This window comes from Narcine bancroftii, chromosome 5 (assembly GCF_036971445.1).
Source record: "Narcine bancroftii isolate sNarBan1 chromosome 5, sNarBan1.hap1, whole genome shotgun sequence".
NCBI lineage: Eukaryota > Metazoa > Chordata > Chondrichthyes > Torpediniformes > Narcinidae > Narcine > Narcine bancroftii.
In genome coordinates this window covers 166,188,982-166,209,737 of record NC_091473.1, presented here as the reverse complement: position 1 = coordinate 166,209,737, position 20,756 = coordinate 166,188,982, and the positions used below count along the sequence as shown (strand labels likewise).

The window sequence follows — 20,756 nt, the reverse complement described above, 5'->3', positions numbered from 1 at the left end:
TCACAGCGAATCTTTTCTGTTAGAGGAAGTACTTGAACTTTTTTATCTGTTTCTTACAGAATTTCAGATAATATTTGATGTTTCAATTGACACATGGTTAATTTTTAAATGTTTCCAAATATTTATTGAACTCAATCTTCAAATTTTTGTTATGTTAAACATGTTTCTCTCTGCTCCTCATCTTAAATCGAATGAACACTGAACTTCAAATAACTCCGATTCCAGTGACAGATCACTGTTCGCATATTTTATTTGTCAAAATGTCATCTAAAATTAGCATTGCTTTTGAGGGATGGGTGCTAATTTTAATTTCTTCATTACCAAATAAATATAATTGCTGTAACCTGAACTTCTTGTGCAGCTATCTGTTGTTTTTAGAAAAATTGTTTACTGCTCCTATTGTTGTTGCATTAATTTAAACTCATACCTTTAAAACTATAAACAGATTGCCAAATGGATGAACAGGAATTGAATGAATCTCTAACAAAGGTTTCATTGTTGAAAGGTAAGGTTTTTATCTAGAGGTTGGGCTGGGGTGAGGTGTTATGCAGTGTTTGGTAACTCTTGTCTTTCCATTCCAAAACTGGCTTTTTTCTATTCAATACATTTATGGTTATTATTCAATAACTCTTTAATTTTTATTTTAAATCAGCATTATGCTTCCATCGTATAATTGTCTGATCTCAGTTACTAGCTTTCACATTAAACTTTTGAATGCTGTCATGTTAATAAAGATTTTTGTTGGTTCATGATTTGCGTTCTAATAAAGTATGGTTGGTAAGTGTGCCATAATCTTTGAGGTAGTTTTTAAATTATTATCATTGCTTAATTCTACATATTTTAGGTGCATGGATAAATTAACTCTCACCTTTGCTGTTCATAAGAAACATTCATTAATATTCAGATCAATCTGCTCATTTGGTCTGCTTTTACTGCTGATGCAGACCTCCAAGTAACATCTTGTGTCAGGATAAGAATATGATATGCTATGAATTGCACCATTGGGTTCCATGATTTTTTATTCTAGGATGTGATCATTCAACGTTTTAGGTTGATTCTATACAATCTGCAGCATAACTTGCTCATACCTTCTAAAGCTTTTGGCATTGTAGAGCAGAATCTGCTCGTATTGTATGATGAAATGTTTTTCTGTATTGGAAAACATTTTTTATCAACATTTTTTCATTTGAAAGATCTTGGAGTTGTGTTCATGAAACAAGACAGCACTTGAATATGGGGGAAAAATGCAATCGTGTTGTGGCAAATTGTCATCTGACCTGCAATAATATTTCTTACTATTTTCTGAAGATTAAAGGGTCCTGAAACAGTGATGTATTTTGGGCCATGAAAGTTTAACCAGTAACAGAAGCTGCTTGTCTTTTGGCCCATATATGGACTTGCACAGTGCAGTTTACATTGCATGGCAATTCTACAACTAATTGCTTTGCATGACACAATTATACTTGAAATAGCTGCAAATTTAGTACTGACTGCATTTTCAAGAATTATATATTAAAATTGTTCTCAATAATTAACAATCTGGTTCATGAGATTTAAAGATTCAATTATCAGAAGGGACATTAATTTGAATACTTCTATTTGCATCTGTTATTTTAACAATGTTTTCACTGAAAACTATCCAGTATAGCAGATGTTACTTTAAGGAATCCAATTGGAATAACAGCATTTGAAAAAGATGATAAATATTAGAAGTATAGTTTGGCAAAAGAATAAAATGACTGCTATTTATGATACAGTTTAATTCGATGTACATTGATAAATGTCAATACGAGATCGAGGGCTTGAATGAAACGATGTAAATACTGGTGCAATGCAATGAAATCTAAAGTAATATGTTGTATTTCTACTCTCAGTAATTCAAAATGGTAGTAATTTCCTATAATTATTTAACCGCATTCCTTTATTTCCCTTTTATCTTGCTTTGCTTAAACATTTTAAAGCACATTTGTTCACTATCAACAGTTTACTTTAAATGCATTCAACCTACCTCTTGGAGGATAAATAATGAGCAGTTTTTGTTCTTAGCTGGTTAAGAGTATAAATATTATTTCTGATATTGATAATACTGATACAGTATAATTCTGATGTTTTGATTGTAATTGTTTTTATAAATCAATCCTACTGTTTTCAAATGGTTCCAGTGACTATCATATTTTAACTTCAGTGCACAAGCACGAGGCTAATGATTATTTGATAGTTTTGTTCCAGGGAATGGATTAAGGTAGTTTGCTTGAGAAAATTCCACCTGGTAATTCTTATGCCAATCTGTCTCCTGCCTTCCACCCCCTGCACCCTGATCAAACATTTCCCACTAATAAAACTCCATCTGGGATCTTGCTAAACAAGATACACTTCCCAAATAGTCACAGAGTTCTACAGCACAAGAAACAAACACTTCAGCCTAATTTCTCCATGCCAACTAAGTTTTCCACCCAAGATGGAGTGCTCTTTGACTCGTCCCATTTTCTTCAAGTCAAAGGGGTAGCCATGTGTACCTGCATGGGTGCCCCAGATGATCCTGCCTTTTTGTTGGTGATGTGGAGCAATTCATGCGGCAAGCCTACGCAGGCAAGGCTCCTCAACTCTTCCTCTGCTACATTAACAACTACATTGATGCTCCTTCATGCACCCATGATGAGTTCATCAACTTTACCCATTTTGCTGCCAACTTCCATCTTTACCTCAGATTCACATAGTCCATTTTGAGCAACACTTTGCCCATTCTCAATCTGTCTCTATCTAGGGATGTAAACTCTCAACAGTCATTTTCTACTATCCCACCATATTCTACATCTACCTCAACTACACCTCATCACACCCTTTGCTCTGTAAGGATTCCGTTCTTTACTCACAATTCCTTCATCTATCTCCGTTACATCTCCACCCAGGCTGAGATCCTCTCCTCTTCTCCCATCCCATGTCTCCTTTCCTCTAGCTTTTCATTCATAGAGCCATGTCCCACCCCCAATCAATTCTCACTTTTCCTCTCCTGTCCTCCCCTGCCCTTTCTTCCCTCCCCCAGCCTTTTTTGTTCGGGCGCCTGGTTGTTTTTTTTGCCAGACCTTGAAGAAGGGCTCAGGCCTGAAAATATTTTACATCTTTATCTCTTTGGACACTATGTGAACTGATGAATTCCTCCAACATTTTTGTGTTGGTCCTTTTTGCCTGCGTTTGTCCATTTCTCTTTAAATCTTTCCTATTCATGATCCTATTTAAATGTCTTTTAAATATTGCAAATGTAACCACCACAATCATTTCCTCTGGTCGCTCGTTGCCCCTTGAGCCCATTTTAAATGTTTCTCCTCTCACTTTTAGTATGACTTAGAACTCAGATTTCCCTACCCTGGGAAAAAGACTCTCTAATCTCCTTGTTTATGCTCCTCGAGATCTTATAAACCTCAATGTATTTCTTCACTCCCCCCCCCCCCCCATTCCCTCAACCTACCACAAATGCTTAAGTGAGAAAAGTCCCTTATCTGTTCATAAAATTGGCATGGCAATGGCAGTGAGGAAGGATCTCCGTTTACATCATGATTTTGATCAGTTGGGGAGGTGGGGCAGGGAATGTCAAATGGAACTTAACTCTCACAAGTATGAGACACTTGACTTTGGTATGTCAATCCGGGGAAGGAACTGCATAATAAATGTCAGGGCCCCTGCAGAGGGTTTTTGATTAGAGACTCCTGGTGGTACAGGTGTATTGTTCCAAGAAAGTGGTGGTGAATAAGGTATTTGGGTTCTTCATTGTCATTTGGTGTGCTATTGAGAACAAACATTGAGACCTTGTGATACAGCTGTACAAGGTATTGATGAAATAACACTTGGAGTAGTGTGTGCACTTCTGCCTGTCCAGCTATGGTAAGGAAATCAATATGTTGGAAGGGGTACAGAAGATATTTAACAGGATGTTCAGAATGGAGGGCTTGAGTTATAGGCAGAAGTTGGGTAGGCTTGGACTTTATTCTTTAGAGCATTGGAGGCTGAGGGATGATGTTAAGGAGGTTACGAAAATCATTATGTGATGTTTCTTTCATTTTAATAAAGAATCGTGTGTACTTTTAAAACAACTATATTAGCTATAGACTTGAGACCATTTGGAAGCATCCATTCTTGAATTCAACTGAAGCTGCAATAAACTGGTCTCCAACTCCCTCTAGTGGTCAGGAGTATCATTAGCAATCTATCACTACATCCCCTTTCCTTGAGATGTTTAATCTAACAACATGACACCCTAATACAGTATTCATTTCAATTTAAAGTTCAACACAAACGTAAGCACACATCAAGTGTGCAGTTCTTTTTCTTTTAGAGATTGAGTCTGTCAGGTGCTTTGATAACATGTGTGGATCTTCTTAACATAGGTGCTTGTGTCAGCTCTGCTGGCTCACTTTTGTCTAGCACTGATGATGTTTCTTCTGTTGCTGTGCAGGCTGGTTCTTCTTCATTTGCCTGTTCCTGCAGTGTCCCTTTCGTTTTCAGCAAGCTCTTTCGATTATTCCTCTTCAGTATTTGACCATCCTCGTTTCTGACCGTGTAGGATCTTGGATTTACTTACTCCAGAACAGTGGCCTTTTTGACCCAAGTGTTGGAATCCCTGAGTCTCACTGAGTCACATTGTGTCAGTGGCCCTAAGCTTCTCGCTGACTTGTCATAGTTTGCTTTTTGTCTCCATTGCAGACACTTTTGTTTCTGTTCGACATCTCTGTTCTTGTTTGGGCTTGCAGAGTAGGGAAGTGTGGTGAATAGTCCACATCCCACCAGAAGCTCAGCAGGTGACATGCCATGTTCAAGTGGCAAAGCTCTGTAACTCTGTAGAGCTGGATACAGAACTGAGCCACTGTCTAGTGCTTTCTTGAGCAACTGTTAACTATGTGAACTCCTTTCTCTGCTTTACCATTTGACCGTGGATGTAAAATTCTGGAATTCTCTACAGCTGTAGAATGATTCATTGTCACTGTAGGCAATCTGAGGAATTCCTCTGTTCTTGGCTCCATTAGCCACTTAAGAACCCATCAAACTGGAATGGAAGCACGTCATCCTTGACCTCAGTCATGTTCAGAGAATAGTTGAAAACTTATATATGCTTGACATACTGTTTATTTGATAAATTTTGATTAGGGGTGTATACTCTGTTGTTCCATCTATTGTTTCCTCAGTAAAACAACAAAATTGAATCTTTAAATGAATTATCCTTCATCTGAAGGAGGCCCAATGATCATTCAATAAAAGAAAAAAGTCTGCAGACACAGTGATTGAAGTAAAAGCACCATGCTGGAGAAACTTAGCAGATCAAACATTGTACTTTATATCATAAAGATAAAGATACATAACCAATGTTTCAGGCTTGAACCCTTCATCAAGGGGTGAGCAAAATATAGGCAGGTCCCCAAACAAGGACTATTTTTAAATTTTTGATACCGCAGCCTAAAACATTAATAAGATTGTTCATTAATAAGATTAAATGTCACACAAATAATACTACCTGTATTATAAAAGTAATATCATTGAACCAGACAGTGAAATTCAAATATCTGCTTGTGTAAAAAGCAAGTTAGCAAATGTTTCTTAAAATCATTTACTGATCGGAAAGAAGTTAAATTAAGCAGGATCCATACAAATCTATTGATACAGTATTACTGATATATTTAGAAAATGGCTTTGTCTTTGGGGGGGAAATTCCATCTAAGTGGACTAGATGTGTATTTTTGGAACTTCAAGTACATCGTTTGTAATTATTAATTTTTAAATGTAATTATAATTGAGAAAGTTTACCTCCAGTTTGCACACACTTTTTTAATTCTAGAAATTTTTTGTTTTGATTACATCAGACCCATTAATGATGCATCATTAATGGATCTGATGGGGCGGCATGGTTGGCGTAGCGTTTAGCGCAATAACGCCTTTACAGTGCCAGCGATTGGGACCGGGGTTTGAAACTGCGCTGTCAATAAGGAGTTTGCATGCTTTCCCTGTGTCTGCATGGGCTTTTCCAGGGGTTCCAGTTTCCTCCCACCATTCAAAATGTATGGGGTAGGGGTAGGTAATTTGGGTGTAAATTGGGCGACACGGATCTATGGGCTAAAACGGCCTGTTGCAGTGGTGCACGTCTAAATTTCAAATCATTCATGCCAGTGCAATGATACAGCTATCTGTGCAATGCAGTTGCAGGCACGATATGCAGTTATACTATTAACTCCCCGGGCGACAATAACAAATACCAGAGGACATCTGTTTAAGATGAAGGGTGGAAAGTTTAGGGGAAATGTCATTGGTGAGTTTTTTCGCACCGAGTGATGGATGCCTGGAACGCATTGGTGAGGATGGTAGTGGCGGCTGGTACAAAAGGGGCATTCAAAAGATTCTTAGATAGGCATGTGGATACAAGAAAAAGTGTACTATAGGCATGAGATAGGAAAGGATTTTTTTGTTGTGGAGAAGGTTCACCTAGATCAGTACAGTTGGCCGAAGGACCTGTACTGTGCTGTAATGTACTTTCTTTTTACTTAATTTTGCTGTAAAATAGCAGGTATTGATGAATGTAGAAACAAATAATTTGTGGGCTCTTCTGCCATCTTTTCAAATAATTGAAGAGAACCTGTTCCTCCACCAAATCTTGTAATTATATGGTCAGGTGAGGGATAAACATCAATAGGGCACCTCCAGAGCAGGGACAGTATTGAAATAGTCGCAACAAGAAAGTTTAGTACTCTGTCATGCACTAGAGTTTCGATGTAGATTTTGGGCAGGAGTTTTTGAATGGAATACATAACCTTGTGACTGGTGACTGTTAAATAACTGAATACTTGTGTTTATATAGAGCAATAGCCGTCTACCCTACCCATACTCCCCCACGCAGCTGGAACTGTTCTGGGAAATGCAGAGTGGTTCCAGCTGCATGGGGTATTACGGGTAACAAAGTCGTCCATTGCTCGCCGCGTATGTATGATGTCGTGGCACCAGTGGCCCCGCCTCCTGAAAGCCGCACCAACACCCCAGCTGCCTCCAGGCTGAAAGGGGACATCGGACCAGGCTTTTCTGGGCCTGCATGAAAAGGTAAGAATTACCTTTTCGTTCGACTTTTAAGCCAGCCTCCATGCAGAGGCCAACTATGAAAAGGCCTAATATCTATCATTGCAAATGTTGTTATCAGGATGTCATTCCCAACAATACCCACTGGGTAGCATTGGTCAGCAATTTCAAAAGATTTCTGAAATTCCACTGTTCATATTTTTTTCTCTGTTTTTCTTTTCCTGTGTGTTTTGAACCTAAATTTTTAACCATTGCTTTGCAACTCTCCTATCGTTGTTTTCAGTTTGTATCATTTTAAATTTCTGTTGTATTATGGTTGAAGCTTTCATATTTCCTGATTCTCGGATTTTTCTTGTCTTATTTAGCAAAATCCAGATACGATCATTCAAGATTGTATGGATTTTTATTCACTTGTCCAGTATTTTGTTAAATTTATTAGTATTGTACAAATAACCATTCCTGATGATTAACAGAAGATTGGACATTAGTATTTTAATCTGAAGATAAACTCTTCACTCTCTCCATCTAATAGCTGTACTTTTTACCATCTGAGGTTTACCTCATTGCAGAGGTTAAAGTTGAGATTCTCTTTTTCAAGTGCAAAGGAACTTTTTATTTCTTGTGAAGTTTGTTTGTATCCTTTTTATTTCAAGTCACCCACAAATTCTATTGACCTTATATGGGACTAATCAATATTGTTTCATGCTCTCCCAATCTCTGACTAATTTAAAAAATATACCATGAGAATGTATATCTCAAGTTGTGAATTATGAGCAGTTTAATAAGAAGTAAATGTAACATGTGGAAAAACAAATAACAGATTTCACCAGATTACAAAACTTTATTTGAAACGTTTACTCCAAAACTGAAAGCTTTAAGATTTGCTTTAATAACATTTCGAACAGCTTCTGTAATCTCAAGTTTCTTAAAATAAAAGAATTTTGAAAAGTTTCTTTCAACTATCTGAGAATCATCTGGTGAAACATGAAAATTGTGAAGAGTGCAGGTACAGTCAATGGTTACATTTGCAGGACCTTTGAAATATCAGAATGGTACCTTTCATAATTGAACACACCTTAACTTGTGGCTGAATAATCTATATACAATTGTCAGATGTCTCCCCTTATCAGGGCCATTCAAAGCTGATAACCAGGACCTCTGCGGCTAACCATTCGATTCCCTTAAGTGTCTTGATTTCTTTCTATGCCCCATAGCATGCTGGTTGGTAGTTTAATTGGCTACTATTCCTAGAATGGGTGCGTGGAAAAAGAATCAGACAGGTGCTGAAAGGCTTGTGAGAAAAAAAAAACATTACCAGACAATGGGTTTGCTCGGAAAGTTGGCATAGAGTTAAGGGGAGAATGGCTTCCTCCTCTGTTGTGAGAGTATATACAGTATGAAGTGTTGGTATATGTGAAGTGCATATGAATGTTGGATATGTAATGGATCTTGTTGGACTACCTGCTTCTATAAATGTAGATCAATGAACTGAACCAGGGTGGAATATGAATGTTAAGCAGGATTGGAACTTAGCAACAAACCTATTAAATTGTCTAATTCCAGTGAACAAAGAATGTATGGAGCAATCCCATTTCCCCATCTAAACTTTCCTGTAACCTTTTCTCCCTTCATTCCCACACAATGTCCCCAGATTCTGCAACTTGCCTACCCACTCGGCAAGTTACAATGACCACATAGTTTATCTACCAAATTTCATTCTTCTCTGATCTACTCTTCAACATGAAGCCTATCCATTGAAGCTTTCAATCAAATTGAAGTCAGTTTTCAGGCTGATGACATTAAAATAAATTAATCAAATTTTAAAAAAAGAACATGCTCCATTCACAAACACTTACTAAGATTTCATTCCAAAAGATATACAGTTAAACCTCTGGTTTCCAGCACCTTTGAGGATTGGTCAATGTGCATTTAAGTCCTGTTTTGTGTTTGAATTTTGTGCTTTAATTTTGTATTGTGACGTGCATTTTAATTGATAATCCATGATTGAAAGTAATCCAAAATGTGGCAAGGATTTCAATCCCAACAAGATGAAATTCACAAGGGTTCCTATATGAAATTAATAATCAAAATGAATAAAGGTGCACCAACACTTCAAGTTAGATGTGGGAAATTTATGTAGATTTTTAAATTCTGCACCTTTTCCCCTTTATAAAAGATAGATTTGACCCAGCATTTTCAGGGATAAGGCTTTCCTGTGGCTTCTGTTTCATTCTCACACAGCTTTTCTTGCTTTTCTGTGTTCTATGTTTGCTGGCTTCTGTTTCATCTGCACTGTTCTTCTACTTCTCTTCTGCTTCACCCACCGCAGACCTATTGGCAGAGGCGAGGGCCTCCAGCAGAAAGCATGAAAGTGAGCTGGATCATCTCAAGTGTAAGTACAGGGTGCATTCATTTGACAGCTGCCACAGTTTGAGCCTCCCTTGATAGGGCAATTATTGATGGCCAGTTTCTGATTTCTCTTTTCCCTCGTTCCTTAGATTTCTGAGCACTGAACAGATCATGAATATTATCTGAACTTTCTTATGAAATATGATGAATTTCCAATAGAATTTTTCTGTTCATTGAAATTGACATTTGATGTTGAAGTTATCTTTTGATTTTTATTTTTAATCCTGCCAGAAATAATTTCAGTTTGATTTTGAATGCATTTCAAGTTTAGTCTGCATAAAATTATGACTATAATGATGGTTGTTTGGCATTTTAAACAAAATGCACATCAAGGATGAGATGGCAGCTTTTGTAAATGAATTGCTTGTGCATGAGAAATTATCTTTTAAAATTTGTCCTTGGGCCAGCACACAGATTTCCTTAATGCATCTAAATATGATTTACACATTTTAGACCATAGCAAAATTTGGAAGTACCATCTGCCAAGAAAAGTTTTTTGTAGTCTATTCAAATATTCTGTTGCACTGTTGTTTTATCCTTCAAACCACCTCAGTGCTATTTCCAGTATTTTGTTTGGTAATGCTGCCTGTTTGTGTGATATTTTACCCAAGAACACCCTAAATTAGTTGAATATAGTTGGCAAATTGGTTTTTAAAAAACTGGCAGTATACGATCCTCTTTTTTCAGGCTATCTGGATTGTAAGAGAAACTCTTCAATATTTGTATTCAGATTCTCCGTCAGCACGAACAACAGCAGAATGCAGCCTGCAATTGGATGCTGATGGACAGGTGTTTGGAGATCTCGCTGTGGCTGACTGATTCAGCCATAAGCACACTGAGAGGAAAAATCCATGGAACTGCATATAATTGTAGTATCAGTTCTGTATTGAAACAATTCAAGACTGATCCTATTGCCTTGCTCATTTGTTCTTTTTTCTTCTTCAAATATGTGTCTTTTTTACCTTAACAATGCAGTGATACCTGTTGCAGAGATACGATGATATAGAGTTCCTATGACAAAGCATTCCATGAAAGCTCTACTTGTAGTAATTTGTGGAAATGCCTCTTATTACCCCAGCAACTATTTGATTTGGAAAGCTTTTGTATCTCTTGCAAGCAATCTAGTTTATTCTGAGGCCAAAAAAAATGAAGGGCTCAAGACCAAAATGTTGGTTATGTATCTTTATCTCTGCTATATAAAGTACACTGTTTAACCTGCTGAGTTTTCTCCAGCACTGTGCTTTTACTTTTCTGCAAAAAAAATTGCTGGAGGAACTCAGAAAGGTGGGGTGGGTTCAAACTGCATCAAAGGGGGAAGAAAGAGGATTATTGAAGTTTCAAGTTGAAACCCTTCATCAAGTATTGCTGAAGGGTTTTGACCTGAAAACTGACAATTCCTTTTTTGCTTCACTGAGCAGATTCATTTTTTTGCTCCAGATTCCAGCATCTCTATTGTCTTGTGTCTCATTGTAAGCCAGTAGTCAGGAAGAGAATTGGAATCATTAGCTTTTTAACAGAGTGTGTTAATTGGAGATTTTAGCTCATCTTAGTCATCACTAAGGTAGAAGAGGACTTTGAGATTCCAATGCAGCCAAGTATTGTCAACATACACATGGAATATTTGAATGATGTTACCAAGGGGTGCAAGGTGGATGAATAATAGCCAATAGTGAATTGGTAAATTGCGGAGATAAAAGAGTGTGGAAACTTGTAATACCTATTGAAGAAAATTTGGCTGTGCTCCAATAGGAAAAGTTAGCTCAAATGCTATGGCTTTCAAGTGGCACAATCTGTTTTCTGAAACATTAAATAATATGTATTAGAGATTTGTAACCACAAAATTTGGATTGAGTTTACTCATTATCTTCAAAGTTAAGTAATTGAAATCTCCAGTTCCATTCGCCTTCTTGGATGAATAACTCGAGTTCATTGAATTGAAAAAGCATTGTACCACCTGTCTTTTGCTAATGTTTTTGCAGTGTTCTATTTCTAGGTGTGTTTTATGGAGCATCCAAGCTATTAGCTTTCAAACCTTTGTGTTTTCCTTATAGTATGAAGTGCTGAACTGATGTAATATTCTTATTTACTTTTTGTGAATACTTTGATTTTCTCCTTGCAATTCAAGTAAAATCCACAGCATAGTTATGGAAAATCTGATATCTGTGTAGTACACAATGGATATTTGCATTAAAGTATCTACTGTACACATTAGACAGTAGAAGCTCTAATATTCCAGGAGTCATAAGTAACTGAAATAACTTATTGGAAGTTTTATACAGGTTTTTTGGGGGGGAATAACTGCAACTACCTGCTTTTATTGACAATGAAATCCAACTTCCTCCATGTCTGGGTTTTGTACACATTCTTGGGTCTGTGTGACAACTCAAGTTTCCTCGATGGAGATTTATTTCTTAAGAAATAAAGTTGCAACTAAGATTTTGAGGAAATTATTTTGAACAAATGATTAAAAACTGAAACAAGTGATATTTTTTTTTCCCTAAGTTGCTGTATGGCCTTCATAATGATGAGGCCACAGAAGAGCAAAGTAAGGTTGACGAATGGGTAAGAAATAATGGAAAACAATTCGAACAATTAGGGACCATGAACTGATTATTTGTAGCGCCCATATTTTTTTTTAAAAATTCAGTTAATCTGTAATATTTGCTGAAATGCCTTTATTTCAGTTGACCTTGAGTCAGAGAAAACTGTATCTTGCATCTCTTAAATTAACAATCTTGGCTCAATTCAGGAGAAAATATGACATATTCGTTAGGGTGTGGCAGCCTTATTTGCAACATATGGGTACCCAGATATAGTTACATCCCTTCTAAATAAAAGAAAGGTAAAAATCTGTACTAATAGTGGTACGGGTGAGATTAATGAAGTGGGTCAGGGCACAGATGATGTGCTCTTGTTTTGTATCTTTTTCATTCTACTTTATGTTACTTTGAGCTTATTTGGTTCCTTTAAGGGTCTGTGACTCTATAGATTTTTGGTACTTTATGTTTGTTTAATTTACATCATACTTTCCTTGTGGAAATGGGAAGGAAGAGAGAGGGGTGGGCAGGGAGAAATGGACTCTGAATGTAATATATCATTGTTGAGAAAGATTGTATTGTTTTCGATTTGTGCGAGTCTTGGAAAATCAAAAATAAAATATTCAAAAAACAACCATGAATCAGCAATCAGAGTTTTATTTGGTACAGGAATGTTGATTTCCCATGCATTCTGTATCCGTTGTGGACATTTTTTTGAAAATACGAAAGCACATTATGGATAGCATTATTCAAATAAATATCAGGTGAGCAACTTGTATTCAGTAACGTGTTTCCCCTTCTGTCATAAATATACCAAAAGTTCATAGCTTACCTTTGTCTATTAAATTGGTTCATCTATTTCTTTAACTTAAGGGTCTTTATTGTTGGTGATTAAAATTCCAATGGTTATCAGGATTCCAATTGTTTATCTTTATTTGTTTGAAATTATAAACATTTAAAAACTTCTATTGCAATGGTGCAGTTTGGTACCAAAATTGGAGCATCATTTGTCTTGTTATGTACTCAATAAATTTTTAACAGCTAGGGTTATTTTGTCTTCCAAATGCTTGTCTTTGTTCAGCCTGAAAATTCTTTTAACAGAAAAAAAATCTGTTATTTTTACTGGCTTAATGATAGCAGTAAAGTCTCTGCAGATTTGACAGTCTTTGATCGCTATAGTTTATATAGCGATCGCTATATAATAGATCGCTATAGTCCACTTCAGATAGCTGTTCATTTGTTGAATGTTTTCATTTATAATATTTCCAAATCAAATGGCCAAAGGTTTATTATAGATTCATAAACAGGTAGAAAAGACGTCGGATAGCCAATTATTTGTGAAAATTGGATGAAAAAACATCTGCAAAATTTGTATTTTTTTTCCAATTGAAAAGCTTCAAAGTTTGTTTTGTAACTGGTTGATCAAGTTTTTACCCCTTCATTTTAATAATTTCTGGTATTTAAAAGGCCGATTTAGATTCTGATACATCAGTAGTGAATGTGAATTCATCGTTGAAAATTATTCAGTGTAACTTTCTGTTGGGCAACTTGTTATGTCAAGGTGGTCCTCTCCCATGTGAGTGGTTTTTTTTTCAGTGCAGGACTTGACGAGTCCTCAAATGGAAGACATCTGTCTTCAACTACAGATCTGAATGCACTGTCTCGACTGAATATTCAAGAGAAGAACTGAGTCTGTGTTTATTTCTTATGAAGTGCAAGGAAATTCTTAATAATATTGGAAAGAATGTTTTCCATTCTTGAGTGAACTGAGTGTAACTGGTGATCCTGGTTTTCAGAGTTCAGGAAGATTTGGATGTTTGAAGATTGTGAAATCAGCAAGAGGATATTGGAAAATAGCATCAATTTAGATTTTCTAACTGAAGAATGAATTAATCATTGAAGAAAAATAACATATTGAAAGTGAATAATTATGATGAATAGAATACAAATTTAGAATAAAAATAGATGTTGAGGTTTCATTGTCATTTCATGTGTGAGACTGTTCTCATTTGGAGACATTTTATTGTCAGTGATGACACCTACTCGATGGGTGAGATATTTTGAGGACTGGGTGCTGTCAGCACAGTAATGCAATAAAAGACAAAGTAAACTGATGCAGGCTTTCTAAGCAAACTTGAGCAATAATCTTAGGGTGGCGCGGTTGGCAAAGCGGTTAGCTTTACAGCGCCAGTGATCGGGACCGGGCCTGGGTTCGAATCCTGTGCCGTCTGGGGTGGAGGTTAATGGGGTGTAAATTGGGCGGCATGGACTCGTAGTGCCAAACTGGCCTGTTACAGTGTAGTATGTCTAAACGTTGTAAAATTAAAAATAAAAATTAAACATTTAAAGACCAGAAGTGCTTCCCTAAAGCAGAGAACTCCTTTTTTTCTTTTGAACTCAGCAGGTTTTCTCTGACTTGGGACCAATATTGTTCAAGTCTGAACACTTCAGAAAACTATTGTTCACCTCCTGATTTTTAACCCCAAATATAATTCTGATTTTGGCCAGTTTTGAAAATGGGATTGAATGTTGATGAATTGTGTATTTTCAGATGAGCTGCGACGTGCCCATGCAGAAACTGGAGATTCAGAACATGAGATAAAACAACTGCAACAGGAACTGAAGGGAGCACAGGATTTGGCCCGAACCAACAAACAGAGATGTTTTGAAGTACAAGGTGAATTCAATTTGATGTACTTTTATATGATGAGTAATGGCTAACTTGAACAAGTATAGTGATTTTTAGCAACACACCTGACTGTCAATAATGATTTATAGTTTATCTTGAGACAATGTTCACTTAATTTAAATAAGACTGTCTATTTTAATGATTTATGTAAAATAAGTCAAGCAGTTGTTTGTGGGAATTTGGAAACTGACAGAAATATGCAAATTCTCTAAATAGTTTGTTCTTATTCAGCTATGTTTATATCTAGAAACTTTATTAATTCAAATGGATTATTGCTTTCAATATATTGCTGCTTTGTTAAGTAATATGATTTCTCATTATCCTGCTTTTACTGACTTTCTGCACATACTGAATGATTTGTGAGGAACTGAATGAGAAAAGATAAAAATCAAAACTCTGACTTTCAAAGCGAAATGACAATCACATTTTATTTCAAAGCTCCTAATTAAAGTGATAAGCTACAGGAAATAAAAATTAAAACCACTTCAATATTCAAGGCAAATGCAAACTATTTGTGCCATAGTTTTCTGCGAGAACCATTGCTTGAATTATTTGATAGATGCCTACCCTGAAGAAGTTCTCTTCACAGACTTAACGACATTAAAATATGCAATTTTATTGAAATAAAGGAATAGCGGTTCAAGGCAAATTGAGATATTCCCTTTCTACTCTCTCCATCTTTCCCACTTTCTTGCAAATGAAAACATGCTTTATTTCTAACTAATATTTGTTCTGATAGAATATCGATCTCCGACATTAATTCCTGTTTCTCTCATCACAAAAGCTATCCAAAGTGCCATTTCATGAGAAAGAGGAGTTGTGAAATAGAACATGGGAAATATGAGGAGAGTTTGAGTTGCCTGGGACTATACTCATTAGAATATTTGAAATATAAGAAGAGATCTGGTAGAAACATGTATGATTATGAGAGAGATGAGATAGAAGCAGGTGGACACAACATTGTGGGTGAAGGGGGCCTTTGCTGCACTGCAAAGTTCTTTAAGTAGTTTTCACTTGTAGATGAAACTAGAACCAGAGGACTTTGCTTGTAGATTTGGGGGAGTAAGCGTCAAGACAGATGAGGAGGAACTGCTTTTCTCAGAGAGTAGTGAATCTGTTCAAATCTCTGATCAAGGACTCCGTTTAAGCGGTCTCATTAAATATATTTAAGGCGCAGTTAGGTTATTTTTCTCCGAATAAGGGAAATGAAGTTTGTGGTGGGGGGGGAGGGGGGGGGAGGCAAGTGAGTGGAGCTGAGTCTTTGGCCAGGTCAGTTGTGATCTTATTGGATGGGAGAGCAGGTTTGACAGGCCAAGAGGTCAACTCCACCACCTATTTCTTGCATAGGAGCAGGAGTAGGCCATTTGGCTCATCAAACCTGGTCCCCACTTGTTCACCAATTCCTCATATCCATTAATCGCTTAAATCTATCCATCTGTTCCTATATTTCTTTTGCTTATCTCTGGCAGCTTTTTGAAGATATTGAAATTTTTAAAAACTTGGACCCATTTAATAGATTGTTAATTTGTATTCTGATTTTTTTTCCAAGATGCCAATTTTACCTGTTCTAGCATGAAAAATTATTGTGAGGAATCTTTTTCAATTTGGTATCCATATTCCAGACCCATGTACTTAGAACATTACTACAAAATACAAGCCTTTGGTCCATGATGTTGTGCCGATCTATATATAGCTCCAAAAAAGAAAACAAAACCCTCTCTACCTCATAACCCTCAATTTTTCTTTCATCCATGTGCCTGTCTAAGATTGTCTTAAATGCTCTTATTGTTCCAGCCTCCACTACCACTCCTGACAATGCATTCCAGACACCCACAACACTGTGTGAAAAAACTTACCCCTGATGACTCCCCTAAACTTTTTTCCCTTCACTTTGGCAGATGTCCTCTGATGTTTGCTGCTCCTGCCCTGGGAAAATTGTGATGGCTGTCTACCTTGTCTATGCCTCTCATAACCTAGAAGTCCTGTATTAAGTCACCTCCCATCCTTCTTTGATCCAAAGGAAAAAAAGCCTTTGCTCTCCTAATCTTGCCCCAGAAGATATATTTTTAAAAACCAGACAACATCCTAGTAAATCTCCTCTGTACCATCTCCATTGCCTCCACATCCTTTCTGGAATGAGGTGCCCAGAACTGAACACAATATTCTAAGTATCGTCTTACCAGAGTCTTGTAGAGCTGCAACATTAGCTTGCAATTCCTGAACTCAATCTCCCAACAAATGAAGCCCAACGTATCACAGGCCTTCTTAACTATCCTATCAACCTGCACAGCAACCTTAAGAGATCTATGGATTTGGACCCCAAGGTCCATCTGTTCTTCCACACTGTTAAGTATACTACCATTAACCATGTACTCTACCTTCAAGTTTGACCTTCATCACTTCATATTTATCTGGATTGATCTTCATCTGCCACTTTTCTGCCCAACTCTGCATCCTGTCTATACCCTATACCCTATGACAACTTTCAATACTATCCACACCTCCAACCTTCGTATAATCTGTAAACTTACTGATTCATCCTTCTAATTCTTCATCCAGGTCATTTATAAAAATCACAGAGCTGAGATTCGAGAACAGATCTCTGTGGAATTCCACGAGCCACTGACCTCCAGGCAGAATACTTCCTGTCTACTGCAATTCTCTGCTTTCTACAGTCAAGCCAGTTCTGAATCCATGTAGCCAAGGTTCATGAATCCCATGCCTCATGACTTTCTGAATGAATCTCCCATGGTGTACCTTGTCAAATGTCTTCCTAAAATCCATATACACCACATCTACCACCTTACTTTCATCAATTTCTTTGTGACCTCCACTAAAGAACTCAATTAGGCGCATGAGGCATGACCTTCCTCTCACGGACTACCCCTGAGAAGACTGTACTTCACATTTGTATAATTCCAATCAACATCTACTTAGTAGAGTTAAACTTTTAAAATGATATTTGCCTTAAGTCTCCTAGAACTGGTAGGATCATGCAGTCCTGTCCTAGATTGGTAACAATATAATGTTAGATATGGAACGTACAGCACACTACAGGCCCTTCAGCTCATGATGTCGTGCTGACCTAACAATCTAATTTTCCCTATATCACACCAATAACCCTCTATCTTTTCTTGAGCCTATCTCTTTTTGAATGTCCATATTGTACCATCCTCCATCCCCACCATTCTCTGTGTTTAAAAAAAAATAAATAAACACGACATCTCCCCTAAACTCTCCTCCACTCACATTAAACAGATGTCCATTTTGTATTTTTTATTGTTGCCCCAGGAAAAAGGTACTGGCTGTTCACCCTATCTTAACCCCTCATAATCTTGTATACCTCTTTGTCGGTCAGTGTATTTAAGTCCTGCAGTGTGGTTCATTGAAACAGAATAGAACAAGAATATATTGTCACTTTCAGCAACCAAATTATTTGTTTGAATAAAAGGGGTGAAAATTAAATTAGTCTCTTCATTTAATATTTCATAGTGGTAAATAATTAATCTCTAAATTCTTGGTAAGAATGGTCGTGTCATAAACAAATGAAATCTGAAATTACCTATAGTTAACTGTGAAAACGTCCAGTTGTAAAAGCCTCAACTGATGCCATTTATGTTTTAGGCACCATATTCGTTGAATTTCATTTCCATGTTCTTCCTTGCATTAAGTCCTTCCCATGTATTTTTAAAAATACCCAATTTGCAGCTTTTTTCTTACTAATTGAAAATATTTCCTGGTCAATTCTCTCCAATTATTTTATTATGGTTGTTTTATACATAAGCAATTCTGACTAAGAACAACGCATCAAAAAGTACAGTTTGAAACAATAAAGATTATCATGTATATTTTATCTGTTTCTTTACAGCACTTCTCGAAGAGGAAAGGAAAGCAAATAAACAGCAAGCAGAAGATTCAGACAGACAAATCCAACTGTTACAAGGTACACTACAAGCATATTAGGGCAGAGAGTCGTCGTAAATTCATAAGGAACAGGAGCATCAGATGGAGAGAAATAGAGATAGAAGGACATAGTTAGAGAGGGTGTGTTAGTGAGAGAGTGAGTTAGAGCGTTAGACGTGGCAGCCAAGGCAGGGGAGTGCTCCTCTTGCAGGCTGTGGGTTGTCAGGGAAGCCAGCAGTATCCCTAATGACTTCATCTGCAAGAAGTGAATCCAGCTGCAACTCCTGAAAGAACCAAGTTAAGGAATTGGAGCCGGAGTTAGATTAATCCGGAATATTTGGGAGGCAGAGGGGGTGGATTGTTAGGAGTTATAGGGACATTATTACAGATGGGAAGCAGGAGGAGGATAGATGGGTTACATTAAGGAGATGGAAAGGGAACAGGCAGGCAGTGCAAGGCACCCCTGTGGGTGTTCCCTGAAAAACAAGTATACCATTTTGAATACTGTTGGGGAGATGACCTACCAGGCACAAGCCATAGTGATCAGGTTTCTGGCACAGAATCTGGTTCTGTGGCTAAGAGGGAAGGGATGAGCAGAGGAGAAGGATTCCATAGTTAGGGGGACAGTTTAGAGGTTCTGTGGAGGAGATCGAGTATCCCGAATGGTATATTGCCTCCCTGGTTCCAGGATTAGAGATATCTCAGATCGAGTTCATGGCATTCTCAGGAGGGAGGGTGAGCAGCCAGATGTTGAGGTCCATATAGGAACCAATGATGCAGGTTGGAAGGATTGCTACCTGTGCCACATCGAGTGAATTTAGAAATAGGAGGATAATGCAGCTCAATACATGGTTAGAGACATGGTGTAGGTAGGAGGTCTTCAGGTTTCAAGATCATTGGTAAGGTGGGACCTGTATTGATGGGACGTTTTTCATCTGAACTGGTGGGGAACAAATACCCTTGCTAGTGCTGCTTTGGTGGGTTTAAACTAGATTTGCAGGGGGAGGACAACCAGTGTGTTCGAGTGGATAGTGAGGTGAGAAGGATGAAGGTCATGTGAGGACTGCATGTAACGACAGAAATTAAAGGTTTGTAAGTGATAGAAATATTCTCAGATGTATTTATTTCAATGCAAGGAGTATTGTAGGAAATACAGACGATCTTAGGGCATGGATTGGCATGTGAGACTTAGTTGCAGGAGGGGCAGAACTGCCATCTTAATGTTCCGGGTTCCATTGTTTTCAGACATGATAGAGGAGGAGGGATTTTAGTAAGTCCTTTGACAAGGTCCCACATGGGAGGCTAATTCAGAAGGTTCAAACACTAGGATCCATGGAGAAATTGTAAACTGGATTCAAAATTGGCTGAATGGGAGAAGACAGAGTGGTAGTGGAAAATTGCTTCTCAGACTGGAGGCCTGTGATTAGTGGTGTTCCTTCGGGATCGGTGCTGGGACCATTGTTGTTGTCTATATTAATGATCTGGATGATAATGTGGTAAATTGGATCAGCAAGTTTGCTGATGACACTAAGATTGGAGGTATTGTGGACAGAAAGGAAGACTTTCAAAGCTTGCAGAGGGATCTGGACTAACTGGAAAAATGGGACAGTAAGTGACAGATGAAATTTAATGTAGGTGTGAGGTGTTGGATTTTGGAAGGACATGTACGGCAAATGGAAGGGCACTGAGGAATGCGGAGGAACAAAGAGATCTGGGAATTCAAATACTTCGTTTCCCAAAAGTGGTGTCACAGGTAGACAGAGTTGTGAAGAAAACTTTTGGCATCTTGGCCTTCATAAATCGAAGTATTGATTACTGAAGTTGGGATGGTATGTTGAGGTTGAATAAGGCATTGGTGAATATTTAGAATATTGTGTGCAGTTCTGGTCACCAAACTACAGGAAGGATATCAGTAAGATTGAAAGAGTGTAAAGAAGATTTACTAGGATGTTGCCGGATCTTCAGGAGTTGAGTTACAGGGAAAGATTAAACAAGTCAGGACTTTATTCCTTGGAGTATAAAAAGAATGAGGCAGATTTGATAGAGGTTTACAAAATTATGAGAGGTATAGCCGGAGTAAATGCTAGTTGGCTCTTTCCACTTGTAATGGGAGAGATAAATACAGGAGGACATGGCTTTAAGGTGAAAGGGGAAAGGTTCAGGGGGAA

The 20,756-nt window shown here is 37.5% G+C and overlaps 1 protein-coding gene across 11 annotated transcripts in view; it reads left to right on the top strand.

Annotated features, from left to right (window-relative positions):
* The window catches only part of slmapa (sarcolemma associated protein a), a 173,928-nt gene that overhangs the window by 131,575 nt on the left and 21,597 nt on the right, over positions 1-20,756 (top strand). For 6 of the 11 annotated variants that reach the window (XM_069939609.1, XM_069939605.1, XM_069939606.1 and 3 more), the window contains 4 exons: positions 446-505; positions 9,380-9,442; positions 14,548-14,673; positions 18,554-18,628. In XM_069939609.1, the coding sequence (XP_069795710.1) occupies positions 446-505; positions 9,380-9,442; positions 14,548-14,673; positions 18,554-18,628 (324 nt within the window). The remainder of the gene's footprint in view (positions 1-445; positions 506-9,379; positions 9,443-14,547; positions 14,674-18,553; positions 18,629-20,756) is intronic. The other 5 variants (XM_069939612.1, XM_069939610.1, XM_069939607.1 and 2 more) reach the window with 1 other exon arrangement.